This window comes from Alnus glutinosa, chromosome 3, assembly GCF_958979055.1.
Source record: "Alnus glutinosa chromosome 3, dhAlnGlut1.1, whole genome shotgun sequence".
In the NCBI taxonomy this organism is placed as follows: Eukaryota; Viridiplantae; Streptophyta; class Magnoliopsida; order Fagales; family Betulaceae; genus Alnus; species Alnus glutinosa.
The window spans coordinates 21,214,416-21,228,867 of record NC_084888.1 but is presented as its reverse complement, the minus strand read 5'-3'; the positions used below and the strand labels follow the sequence as shown (position 1 = coordinate 21,228,867).

The 14,452-nt window shown below is 39.3% G+C and overlaps 1 protein-coding gene across 1 annotated transcript in view; it reads left to right on the top strand.

Moving 5' to 3' along the window:
- Positions 1-2,448: 2,448 nt before the first annotated feature.
- Positions 2,449-14,452, top strand: part of LOC133864403 (kelch repeat-containing protein At3g27220) — a 36,080-nt gene continuing 24,076 nt past the window's right edge. The window contains exons 1-2 of the mRNA XM_062300729.1: positions 2,449-2,858; positions 13,453-13,638. Coding sequence (XP_062156713.1) covers positions 2,634-2,858; positions 13,453-13,638 — 411 coding nt within the window. The 5' untranslated portion in view covers positions 2,449-2,633. The remainder of the gene's footprint in view (positions 2,859-13,452; positions 13,639-14,452) is intronic.

The following is a 14,452-nucleotide window of genomic DNA, read 5'->3' as shown; positions in this document are numbered from 1 at the left end:
TTTGCCATAAACATTCGACAGCACATCCAGAACGTTCAATGCCTGTAAGTAGGATTGTTTCTTAAAAAGAAAGTTTGAACTCATGTGCATTCATGGGGTCTTATAAATAGGACCCCTACGACCCTTAAAGCGAGTAATTCTAGAAGTCCCTCATCTGTCAATCTTGTGTCCCTTCAGAAATGAGGTGGCTTTTAAAATCACCATTATGAATGGTGATTTTAAAAGCCACCTCATTTTTAGAGAGACACAAGAGTGAAGCAAGAGTGATTTCTAGCATTACTCCCCTTAAAGCCCCATTTAGGTTTCCTTAGTTTTGAAACCCTAGTGAGAGAGAGAGAATGTGTTTATTCTTCAAGGAGGTATTACCCTTTTTCTTAAAATTGTTTTGTTATGTTTCTAGTTGGTTATTGCTGCTTTGTTAGTATTATTTTAGTGGGTTAGACTACTTAGTATATTTATCTAGGTTAATACAGTTAGGATGTTAGTATTTAACATGGGTAGTCTTTAATTAAGGTTTGTTGATTAGTGAATTGTGTAGGTGCATCATTTTGATTTAGAACTGTGTTAAGTTTTATAAAAAAAAGCCTTACGTTGTGTTAGGTTAAATAAAGTTTAAATCTTTGTGAAAGTTGGACTCTCCTGTCCAGCGAATGTTTGTCAGAGAATGTTCAACACGATAAATAAACGTTCGACGAACAGACAAAATGACAGTTTTACCCCTAGTTTAGACTTTAGTTTGTTTTGTTTAGATCTGGAACTAAGATAAGGTCTTTTCAAATTTCAAGGTTGTGGAGCGTTAGGAGGACTTTGTGGAGGAACCTTACGATTCAAGTGAGTAAAACTCACACGGATATTTATTATTTTTTCGCATAGCATGATTATTTTATGTATCAAATCTACATGTTTACAACTCACATTGGAATACATTTTAGATTAATGTGAACTCGATTTTGTGAAAATGATTGATGAATAACAAGATGACGAAAATGATGAGTTTGTAATTGCATGCATGTAAAAGACGGTGAATAATAAATTTCATCATATTACATGGTACATCGATACGTGGTGGATAAGACCATAAGCTTATTATTATACGGGTTAGCCTTTTCGTCAAAGAGATTTGTTTTTATGTTTCGCTTTGGATCCAACGGTTGTTTTGTAATGGACGCACCACGTATAAATGGGTCACCATTATGGCTTTGCTAGTAATGTAGGTCGCCTAAGGATAGACTCGGTCGGGCTATTAGTAGATGATGGTATGCGAGAATATTTGAGGCATTGGTATTGTACTACAAGTCCCTTGAGATAGCGTCAACCATACCAAGAAGGGATTAAAGGCTTGGATAGACTATATGAGATTGAACTATGACATGATTATTTTATTACAACATATATTATATCTATATTGCATTCATGATAATATTTTGAAATGATGATCTGTAACTTTACATTGCTGCATGTGACTTATGAAATTTAAACATTTGAGTTCACAAAATATAATAACCTGTACGTAATGTGTATTTATGCTCATTAAGTCGTGGACTTACAATTATATCTTTTTCACTTGTAAAACATGTGTTCTTTTGAAGGACATAGTCATGATTACCTTTGAAGAGCTGAATCCCGAGTGGCTAAAGGACATGCGGGATGATGACGGAGATACATGCCACATTATGATTGAGATTATTTATCTGGTTTATCTTCTGAGGACTAGACCTTGAAACTTGATATTTTTACGACTCTTCTATTTGGTTTTATAATATTTCTGTTATGTTTTGATGTTTGGTTTTTTACCGTAACATTTGGAGATTTTGCTATCTATGTTACGATACTTTAGATTTACTCTGGTTGTTTAAAGACGTGTGTTTAATTAGTAGTTATCTTTGTGTGAAAGTGAAAAGTTTTCCGCTAGAGGCTCTATTCGGAGAGTGTGATATCTCTAAGTCTTATTTCTTGTGAAATGGGATTGAGAGGCGAACCATGAAGTTAGTTATTGGTTAATTAATTTCACTAGAGCATATGGGTATTGTAGCATCGGTGATGTTGTTTGGTGGTAGCGTTATGAGGGGAGGGTGGTGGCTTGGGCACGAGAGGAGATGTTTCTTTTCTGACGGTGAGTGCTAGAGAATAGGCAAAAAAGGGATTTTGACGATGAGTGACAGAGAATAGGACTGACACGGTGTTTTTGTCTCTCTTTCCTTTATTGTTTCATGCTGATGTGTTCGTCTCTTACTTAAGGAATAAGATCATTTCAATTTAAAAAAATTAAATAAATATTATTTATTTTATGGTTAAGATTTAAAATTGATGTGATATATATTATTTAAATTTTTAAATGATTTATTAATATTAATTTTATTATATATCATGTATCAATTTTAAATCTTCAACGTTAAACGCAAAAGTAATTTGATTTGATTTAAGGAAATCCTTGAAGACATTATTTATCGTGAGAAAGCTCACATTCCCATTATGTCGGTGTCCGGTCTGCATGTGTGATGAGATCTCAATTCAGAGTCTCTCTCACACTCAAGATCTTCCCACGCAGAGAGACAGAAAGAGACGCATGCGCACAGGACTCCGCGACATTACATCTCTCTACCTCAATCTCATTATCTGATTGCATGTAAGATATGGTTAGGCCCTCAGGCTCAGCAAAGCACGGATCAGCGAAACTTGTTCTGACGTGCGTGGGGCTATTAGGGTTTGCTCTCGTCGCCGATTTCCTCTGGGCCTCGTCTTCACGCTTCAGTTCTTCTTACTCCTCCATTGCCTCCAATTGGGCTTCTCCTGGTCATACCTCGCAAAACACCGTAATTTTGCCCAACAAGGATGAACCTACAAAATCCCCCAAAAAGGTCAGCTTTCCTGAATTACTATCGTGCTGTCTCTACTCTATGCGTGTGTCTGCGTTAATGTATTTTTGTATGTATGTATCTATGAATTTATGAATTTCAATTGTGGGTTTGTTTGGTTGCCTATAAGATGCGGGAAATGAAAAGAGAGAGCTGGGAGATTTGTAGTCCTTGAGGTGGGTTTTGATTTGTACGCCTTTGAGGACTACGGGGAGAGAGCTACGAGTCCCTGCCTTCACTCCCGCTAGAGTAAAAGGAATAATGCGGTAAAGCTTCAATTATGCTCCATTTGTTTAGACGGAAAATGATTTTCATAGTAAAATATTTTCGACGAAACCATTTTTCAAGAAAAAAGTTTTTCCGAAAATATTTTTTGGCATTTGGCTTGCACGAAAAGATTACCAACGGCAAAAAATGGAATCCAGCAACATTCGGTTGCCAAATTCCGACGAGTCAGATTCCGGCCAAATTCGCTGCTATCTGGCCTAATGTGGCCGGATATCGGCCAGTTCGGCCGAAATCCGGTCAGATTGGCCAGACTCTGACCAGATCCAGCTGGTCTTCGGCTGTACTGACTGGAAACCGCGAGGGCGGCCGGACGTCGCCGGATTCCGGCGATGGTTGACTGTTTGAGCATGAAGTTTAAAAGAGGGTCGATTACGTCTGCCGTTTGGGAAAAATGATTTACGCTTTTAAAAAACGTAAATCATTTTCCGAAATTTACTAAGCATTTTTGGTCAAACGGAAATTATTTTTCGGTTGACTATTATTTTCGCCCTTACTAAACACCAAAAAATGCCAAATCATTTTTCAAAAACCATTTTATGCTGAAACAAACGGAGCATTAGTAGAAAAGTGTCAGCTTTTTTAACCATGGTTTTGCTTATTTTAATGTATTTGCAAATTTGATTGTGGGTTTGCCTGGTTGCTGAGAAATAGAAAAGAAAATGAAAATTTGGGTCTTTGCTTTTTAAGTAGAGTTTGTAGCTCTATAGAATCACATTATTTTTGAAACTTGAGCATTTGGTGTGGGTTTGGTTGGTTACTGAGAGAATATGATTATTTTTTTTATTTTTTTTTATTTTTATGAATAATAATTTTATTGAAAGAAAAAGGGAAAAGCCACAAATACCCTTAAAGCGTATACAATCTAAAATATTATCAAGATCTAAAAGATTTGAAGCTGAGAATTAGGGTGAGTTGATCTACGTAGAGGCCAAAGCTTTTGAGCTTTCGGTGGCTCCTTCGCTTGGTTGAAAGGAAACAAGGTTTTTCTCGAGTTGTGTGTTATTGGGTAAGAGGAGTGTTGTTTGGCTGAAAACCATAGTGGATGCGTTGGTTTGTAATACAAAGGTGATGGAGTTTATCAAATTGTCTAGGGTTGGGAACAAGGCCTTCGTTGTTCAAAGAGGTTCTAACAGGTTAGGTTGATATCTAGAGGTGTTGGAGTATGCAGTGGGTGGTTGCAGAGGTCTTATTGTGATCGTGAAGGGGCGAGAAGGGTGGGTTTGGAGGAGTTTTGCTGCTGAATTGAGAAAGGTGACGGGTTTCTTCGATTCTCCTCTTGGCAGGGGAGTTGCGTTTTGCTTATGCGCTAGCCCAGTGGTGGCTCTCAATTAGTCGGTGAGGGAGGCTCTTCCTTCATCTCAATGGTAAGGACCCGTTGTTAGGAGGTGATGGGTAGGACGGGGCAATTACAGGGATGCCTGAGCGAGCGCCTCATTCCTTTGCACCTCAGGGGTCGTGTAAGAACCGAGTGCCGCTTGGACCACTACCTATTTACCTCTGGGTAAGGAGAATGTTGCTCAAGGTATGTCTGGAGACTTGTCCATTCCCTTATTTCATGTTACAGTTGGAGAGAGGTTGTGTGTAGGGGTGATATGGTGGACATTTGTAGGAACCTTAAATATTGGAGAAGCCAGTTGGAAAAATTGAAAGGGGAGGTGGACCAAGCTTTAGTGATTGTAGTTGAGGGGCTTCATTTTGTTAGGCTGGAGGGTCCTAAGGCCCATCTTGTGTTAAAATGTCTAAGACATAGCCCAGTTTTGGAGGAGAAATTTGTGGTTAAAAAGAATAAAGACCAGCCTATGAAGCATGCGGTCCATCTCAAGCCCAAATTTTAACTAGGATATGAACAAACAGGCTGGGGAAGCCTCTACTTCAGGTGAGGACCTTAGAGTAACATGTTTTGAGAATTTGGTTGTGGGTAGGTGCTCTGCCTAGCCTTGTGGCTCTTCGATTGGAACACTCCGGTTCAGCATTAGGAAGATGAGTAGTTCACATAGAGTGGGTGATTTACAAAGATAGTCATGAGTGCTAAGTCTCACATTACTTAGTTTCTAGGTGAAACTGAGATCTATAAGTGATTATAGAGAAACTCCAAATTGACTAGTTTTTTTGGGGTAATAACGCATATATGACTAACGCTTTTATGTACTATTACAAATGGTATTAGAGTTACCTAATAACGCCATGTGGTATTAAAGCACCACATGACATGGCCCGGACGTCAAGGATTTAAAGAGGAGAGTTTGTAACATCTCGGTCCCACATTGAAAAGATGAGTAACTCACATAGAGTGGATGATTTATAAAAATAGTCATGAGTGTTAAGTCCCACATTACTTAGTTACTAGGTAAAACTGAGATCGATAAGTGATTCTAGGGAAGTTCCAAATTGACTAGTGTGAAATCGCAGATGTGGCTAGCGCTTTCCCTGGGTTATTACACCGATGGACTCGTAGGCAATAGTTGTTTCCAAGATGGATGTTGAATGTGCTGTGCATACTCCTCCGGGGATTGAAGTTGATGTGTTTGTGCCCGTCGGTATCCTTCTAGCCACAATGGAACCTTCAGTGCTCCAGTCAAAAAATGTTGTTCTCCCTCGAATTTTACTAGTGATGTGGTTGAGTTGGTTCCCCTTCTTCCTGGGCTTTCCGTTGCGAATTCTATTGGCATTGATTGTAGGCCTGGAGGTTTTCCTTGTCTGGTTAGGCAAGTAGGCCTCCACGAAGGCTCTTTGACCGATTCCGTCTCCTCACTACTAATGATTTGAGGGCCACCTCTAAGCTGATCACTTTGTCGGCAAACCGAGAGTGGGTTTTTGTTGCTAAGGGGTGTAAGCGGGTCCCATTGCTACAGTCTTTTATCTCCTCTTATCATTCTTCCAAAGAGGTGTTGCAGGGGGAAGTGCGAGTGTAGAGAAGGATAAAGGTTTTGATCTTGCTGGTTGGTTGGGGTTGTTGTGGGGGGGTGCGATGCTCTTGTAACCCGACCTTGTCTGGATGTGGATTTGTTCTCTAAGGAGGTGCCCACTCCATTGAGATTCTGTTCAGCAATTTCTAATAAGAAAAAAGTAGGGGTCCTGCCCTTGTTTACGACCATTGAAGAGAGCCACCTTGAGCAGGTGTTGGCCTCTTGCTCCAGTTTGGGAAAAAAAAAGGTAATAGACAATTAAGAAGGTTATCTTGTTCCATAAACTATGATGCAGACAGTGGCAATGCTAGCCGCGGTAGGGTTAAGGGGAGGGCTGCTAGTGGGTTTTTATGAAACCCAAGTTGTTATCTTGAAATGTGAGAGGGTTGAACGAGGGTGACAAGCGTTTGAGAGTCAAAAATCTTCTTAGATAGTGGAAGGCATATATAATTTGTTTGCAGGAGTTTAAATTGGAGCTCATTTCCAACAGTGTTGTGTGAAGCTTGTGGGGGTGTTAACATGTGGTTTGGTACTACTCAACTTCTAGAGGGGTTTTCGGTGGAATATTGCTTATGTGGGATAGAAGAGTGGTGAAGAAGGTCTACGATTGTGTGGGGGAGTTTACTGTTGCCTGCTCCTTTAGAAATGTCGAAGATAGTTTCTCTTGGGCTTTTGCGAGGGTTTATGGGCCTAATTTCGACTGCGACAAAAGGTGCTGATGGGAGGAGTTGGCTGTCTTGCTTGCTTTGTTGGTGGAATATACTGTGGTGCATTGGGGGAGACTTCAACGTCATATGCTTTCCTAGTGTAAGATTGGGTGAAGCTCATTTTAGTCCCGCTATGATGGAGTTTTCTGATTTTATACATGAGGAGGGCCTCATGGATCTTCCCCCCTTGTAAGGGGGGGGGGGGGGGGGGGGGCTTTTACGAAGTCTAATAATCGGGACTCCCCTTCTTGGTCAAGAATTGATAGGCTTCCTATTTCTCCCGTATAGGAAGCTAAGTTTTTTGATTTATTTAAAAAAAGCTTGCATAGATTGTGTTCAGACCACTTCCTCATTCTCCTTGATTGTGGTGGTATTTTGGGAGGCAAAAAATCTTTTAAGTTTGAGAATATGTGGTTTAGGGCTGAAGGCTTTGTGGATAGGGTAAGACAACAATGGTCTTCTTATCACTTTTGAGGCTCTCCTAGCTTCATTTTGGCTCGTAAACTTAAGGTCCTGAAAGTTGATTTAAAAATCTGGAATGAGGAGGTGTTTGGCAACGTGGAGTACTCTTTTGGAGGGGTTGTGTTCTTGATGGGTTGGATGAAGAGAGAGCTTTAGTTGCTGAAGAGAAGTTGAGGAAAATCGTGGTTATCAATGAATTTGAAAAAGCTACTTTATTTGGAGAGATTAGTTGAAGGCAAAAGTCAAGGGCTCTTTCGCTAAAAGAGCGTGTGATAAATGTATGAAATTTTTCCATGGGGTGACCAACTTGAAAAGGAGAAGCAACTCCATTGAATCGCTATTAGTAAACGGATCAGTTTCTTCTGATCAATCTACCATTAGGGAATATATTGTCCAATTCTTTGGTAGTTTGTTTTTAGACTAGTTTAGTTGGAAGCTTAAGCTGGATGCCTTTTCTTTTGACTCCATAGATGCAGAGGAAGCCTCTGGGTTAGAGAGTCCGTTTGAGGAGAACGAGGTTCTTGAGGTGGTGAAAGGTATGAACAATGACAAGGCGTCGTGACTTGATGATTTTCTATGGCTTTTTTCCACCCTTGCTGGATGTGATCAAGGCAAACATTATTGGGGCGCTTCATGATTTTCAAGCTAGTAGTTTGAAAAAGGCCTTACTGCCAATTTCATTGCTCTCATTCCCAAGAAATCCAGGGCTATGATCTTAAGGACTTCCAGTCTATTAGGGTCTGTTTGGGCTTGCGATTTCAAAAAGTGCAATTTAAAAATAACGATTTTTAAATGTGCGATTTGAAAAAGTGATTTTTAAAAACGCAATTAAGTGGTGTCCTTTTGTATACTTCCTGTATGCTTAGGGGCACCTTTACACTTTTTATAAAATTCTCTACTTATCAAAAAAAAAAAAACGCAATTAAGCGTTTGGCAAAATCGCAGTTTGACTTTTAAAATCACAGCTTAGTCTTTAAAATTTTGCGTTTTGAAAAAAGCGCCCCCATTGCCTACAATTTGAAAAAGCAATTTTCTGCGTTTTTAAATCGCAATTTTTTTAAAACACAATTCTCAAATAGTTCATTTTCTGCAATTTGGTTTAAAATCGTACTTTTTATATACGAAATCGCAATTCCAAACGCACCCTTAGTCTTGTGAGTGGAGTTTATAAGATTATTGCCGAAGTCCTTGCTAATAGGTTTAGAAGGGTTGTGGAGAAGATTATTTCGAAGCACCATAATGCTTTTGTTAAAGGTAGGCAAATCCTTGATGATGTTCTCATAGCAAATGAATGTCTGGATAGTATGATCATATCTGGTGAGCCAGGGTTGCTTTGCAAACTGGATATTGAGAAGGTCTATGATCCTGTCCAATGGGATTTCTTAATTATTGAGGAGGTGCGGTTTTGGGGAGAAATGACCCTCTTGGATGGGGTATTGTATTTCTTCTGAATGGCAATCCATTCGGTTTCTTCAATAGCTCCCATGGTTTGAGATAGAGAGATCCTTTATTATTGTTATGGAGTCCTTAAGCAGAATGCTTTCTGCAATTGTTAATGGGGATTTTCTCTGAAGCTTTTTTGTGGGGTCTTGACACTTTGGTGCGGTTAACATTTCACACCTGTTGTTTGCAGATGACACTTTGGTTTTTTGTGGGGCCAATCTTGACCATTTTCACTATCTACGTGCTTTATTTTTATGCTTCGAAGATGTCTCCAATTTGAAGATTAATTTGGTTAAGTCAGAATTGGTTCCTGTGAGTAATGTTGATAATGTGGATGAGTTGGCTGGCATTCTGGACTGCAGAGTTTCTTCTTTGCCTTTGAACTATCTTGGTCTTCCATTGGGGCCTTTTATAAGGCCAAGTCTATTTGGGACAGTGTTATTGAAAAGAGAGTGTCGGTTGGCTAATTGGTAAATGATGTACTTGTCTAAAGGTGCTAGGGTAACCCTTACAACGAACACCCTTTCCAATATGCCTACGTATTTTATGTCCCTCTTCCCTCTCTTCGCTGGTGTTGCAAATCACATAGAGAAGCTTCATCGAGATTTGTTATGGATTGGGCTAGGCGAAGAGTTCAAATTTCACCTAGTAATCTGGTCTAAGGTTTGTTCTCCAATCTCTGAGAGAGAGTTGGGGGTTTGAAACTTGCTGATATTCAATCGTGCTCTCTTAGAAAAATGGCTATGGCGCTATGTGCATGAGAGAGAGGCTTGGTGGAGAGTGGTGGTAGACTCTAAATTTGGCAGTTTGTGGGGTAGGTGGTGTTCTAATGACCCTATTGGGTCGTATGGGGTGGGGTTATAGAAGAATATTATTAGAGGTTTGGGGATGTTTTCTTGTTAATACCATATTTGAGGTGAGAGATGGCTCCAAGATTAGGTTTTGACATGATCTGTGGTGGTGGATAAGGCCCTTAAGGTAGCCTTTCCAAATTTATATAGTATTGCTTATGTGAAGGATACTTTCTTAGCGATTCATTTGGAGCTTTCTAGTTGCTCCAATCAATGGAACACACGCTTTGCTAGAGCGGCTCATGATTGAGAGCTAGATGTCTTTGCTCGTTCTTCAATTTTTTGTGTTCATTTAGAGTGAGACGGGGAGGTGAAGACAAGCTTTGGTGGGTGGCCTCCAAAAGAGGGTTTTTGATGTCAAATCCTTGTGTAGTGTCCTTTTTTGTAATGATGACATTCATTTTCCTTGGAAAAATATTTAGCAGACTAAGGTTCCTTTGAGAGCGGTATTTTTTTGCTTGGTCGGTAGCCATAAGGAAGATCTTTACCATGCACAACTTAAGGAAGCGACATGTCATTATGGTTGATAGGTGTTGTATGTGCAAGAAGAATGGGGAACCCGTGTCTTATCTTCGTCTCCATTGTGAGGTTGCTTATGCCTTATGGAATGTTATTTTCAATCGTTCTGGGTTGTCTTGGGTTATGGCTAAATGAGTAATTGACTTGTTTGCTTGTTGGAGGGGGACTATTGGAAGCACTAAGAGTGCCACTGTGTGGAAGATTGTGCTTTCTTGCTTTTTGTGGTATCTTTGGAGGGAAATAAATGATAGAAATTTCAAGGACCGCAAGAAGACGGTGGAGCTTAAGTTTTTTTTTCTTTAATTTTCTTATCTTTGGACAACTGCATTTGTAGCTCATTTGGTGCTCAGTTTTCATGACTTTGTCTTTTCTCCTTCTAGCCAAGTGTTTCTCTTGCATACTTTCTATGTACCTGGATTGTGCTTTATGCTTTTAATGATATCTCGATTACTTACTAAAAAAAGAGAATTAGGAACATCAACTACAACCAAATCCAAGAGAGATCTAATAAAAGAGGACTTTAAACATAGCATGTTGGACTTACAGTCCTGAAGGAGGTCCTGATTCCTCTCTCCAAATGCTTCACATTAAGAAAGCCAGAATAACCTTCTAGATGGCCTCTGATGTCCTCGCTCTTGGGTCTTCCAACAATGAAGCAACTCTAGAATGTTACTAGGCATAGCCCACAAAACCCTAAATAAGCTGAGAACCAAGGGCCAAAGGTCACTAGTTTACTCGCAATGAATGAGAAAGTGATTTACAGTCTCTTCATTTTATTTTTTATTTTTTATTGCATTGACAACACCAATATATGAAAAGGAGTGAAGCCTCACCTTTTAAAGTTATCAACCGTGAGGATTCTATCCAAAGCTGCCATCCATATGAAGAAAGCAATGCGGGGCGAGGCCGTAACCTTCCAAACACTTTTCCAGTGGAATAAACTAGGCTCTCCAGTCTTTAAAGTCTTATAATAGCTCTTCACTTTGAAACTGTGATTGCTAGCTGGGATCCATAGCATTCTAGCCTCCCCAAATAGTTTTCCAAGGAGTATAACAGGTTGAGGAAGGAGTCAAGAGATTTGAGCTCCCAATCCTAGGTTGCCCTAAGGAAACTCGGATTCCAATGAATAGAAGAGTCGGTGGAATCTAAGTAATCCAATACCTAGGCCTCTTGTCACGATCTATTGAATAAAGTTCTGGGAATGAAGATTAAGAGCTTCATCACCGCACCGCACCGCACGTCATGCCAAAAGCGAATGTAGGCTCCATCCCCCACCTTGAAGGAGACAAGTTTGGAGAAATACCCCAAGCCATTTCTTAATATTCCTCCAAAGACACACCCATAAGGCCCTCGAGCTTCCTCTAAACACTAACACCCTCTATGGACCCCACTTCTAAACAATCACCTGTCTCCATGGAGAATTCTCCTCTAGCCTATATTTCCAAAGCTATTTACCAAGACGAGCTTTATTGAACATGAGATTTTTAACACCCAACCCCCTCTAGGGACTAAGGAGTAGATAGTCTTCCAGTTCACCATGTGAAACTTAGGCTCACCACCCGGACCAACCCAAAGAAAATCCCTTTGAAGCCGCTTTAATATCCTAGCAATGCTTGCTGGTAAAGGGTAGAGGGACAAGAAATACGTAGGTGAACTGGATAACTTACTCTTGAGTAGAGTTAGGCGGCCTCCCCAAGACAAGTAGATCTTCTTCTAATTAGCCAACCTTTTTTTCCATTTTCTCAACTACTCCATCCCAAATAGCTTTTGACTTAAAAGAAGCACCCAAAGGAAGGCCTAAATATTTTAAGGGTAGAGAAGAGATACAACAACTGAGAATATTGCCCAACTCTTCTTGATGGCGAGCCTCCCTTACTGCGGCTAATTTAGATTTTCAATGGTTAACTTTTATCCCCAAAATGGCCTCAAAACACAAGAGAATGTGGCCCAAATTATAGATTTGATCATGATCTGCATCACACATAATTAGCGCATTGTTTACAAACAGAAGGTGGGACATTTCCAAGGGGGCTGTGTTTTGGATGTCTACCAGAAATCTTGATAAATAACCCCAACCATAGCTCTAGACAACAGCCAACTGGGAGTGTCCATAACAATCACGAAGAGGAGAGGTGAAAGAGAGTCTCCTTGGCGGAGGCCCGAGAACTACCAAAGAAACCATGCAAACTACCATTAATCAAGATAGAGAAGCAGGCCGTGGAGATACAAGCAGATATCCATTTCCTCCATTTAGTACCAAAACCAAAGCATCCCAAAAGATAGGAAAGTAACTTCGAGTTGACATGGTCGTAAGCTTTTTCCAACTCCAACTTGCAAATAACACCAGGAATTCCCGATTACAACCTACTATTTAGACACTCATTAGCTATAAGAACTGAGTTTAGAATTTATCTTCTGTCTTAAAAGGCATTTTGGCTGTTTGAAATGAGCCCTCCCAACACTTTTTCATTCTGATAGCAAGTTCTTTTGCCATGATTTTATATACACCCCCTACCAAGCTGATGGGTCTGAAATTCTTAACTTCTAACTGCCATTCTTTTTAGAGACGAGAGATAAAAGTGGCATTGAGGCTATTCTCGAACATCTCATCCTCATGGAAGTTTTTGATGAATAATAATAATTTTATAGAAGGGGATCACAAAACGAGATTCTTTCACCACCAATTCTCACTAGAGAACAACTTTTTATTTTTTATTTTTTTGATGACAAGGGACCCCTTCAAGGCAGGGCCACTTCGTGTACCCACCCCTGTCAGGTAAACCTTTGACCCGTGCAAAGCACCCCCACCACACGAATTGAGTAATATTGAATTATTTGCACCTAAAGGGATTCAAACCTTAGACCTGATGGAAATGTTATCAAGACTAAGGCCTTTACCACTTGAGCCAACCCCTTGGGGTTACAAGAGAACAACTTTATCTCCAATCTTTGTATTGGAGCTTAATACAACCTATTAGCTTTTCTGGATAGTTTTATTTTTTAAATTTTAGGTAACTAAAGCATTGTATGATTGAATCGTTGAGGATAACGAGAGGACGTTGGAGGAGTTCAAGTCCTTTTTCTTTTATTGTCTTTTTATTTGGACAGCAGCATTTGTAACTTCTTTGGAGTTAGTTTCATGATTTTCTTGTTTGTTTTTCTCCTTTTAGCTGGATGTTTCTCTTGTATACTTCTTGTGTATCTAGGTTGCGCTTCGTTTTTAATGATATTTCGATTACTTATATAAAAAGAAAACTAAAGCATTGTTGGTTTGTTTACTGTTTTAGTGTTAACTTTTATTTTGATTAATTGTACCACATGGGAAAATCCACATATAAAGTAGGGAAGAAAGTTCTAAATGCTGTGCTTTCTTAATTTTCTTAAATCTGAAAATTTGATGGCTAATTTGCATCATTAATAGGAAGAAGCTGTTAAGGATAAACAAGCTGCTACTGGAAGACTCTTATCAGCAACTTTTGCTGATTTACCTGCACCAGAATTAAAATGGGAAAAGATGGCAGCTGCACCTGTGCCTCGTCTAGATGGCGCTGCAATACAGATTAAGAATCTTCTATATGTTTTCGCCGGATACGGCACAATTGACTATGTAAGAATAACTCCTTGAGTAATTAAGTTTTCTTTACATTCAAAAGCTTCTTGTAAATCCAGAAGCTAGTTATCTATTATTGATACTTCAGAATATGTTTTTTTGTCTTTGTGATCTTAATAATGGCCAATTCTATTCAAATATGAATACTTAACAAGTTAGTGTAGCTTTGGATTAGTCAACATTGTTGCATTGAAGATTCTGTGGACTGCTTGTCCAATTTGTTAGTCCTCGTCTAGCTAATGTCATTTGGGATGTTATTCCGTTTTGATTTTCTCTGGGTGTTGGGACATGCATATCACAGATGTACCAGGGTTGCAGTCTCTTTTTTCACCCTTTTAATTCCATTCATATTTACTTATAAAAAATATTTTTGTATTGTAAATGTTAATGTAGTTCCATTATTTCTAATGTATATTGCAGTTTGTAAACATTATTCTTGGTTTTTGTTGGTGTTAGAATACTAAGATTGAATTAGCTGATAAGCTCTAGCTTAAAAGGCCCCCTTTTTTCCATTCATAAAAAAAAGGGCACCCTTTTTTCCCGTAACAACAATGTGGAGAGTAAGGTCATGGGTTCAAAACCCGCCGGGTACATGAGTAATTTGTTAATCAAAAGAATACTAATGCTGAATTACATTCGAATACACCAAAATTAAAGGCCACTATTGCATACTATATTCTTTTTTTTTCTTTTTTTTTTTTAATAAGTAATAATTTATTGAAAAATGTAAGGCGCCCCTAAATATACAGGCAGTATACACGAGAGGCTCCAAACAAGAAGGAAACCCAAGCCCTCAAACCTGAAATCCTAC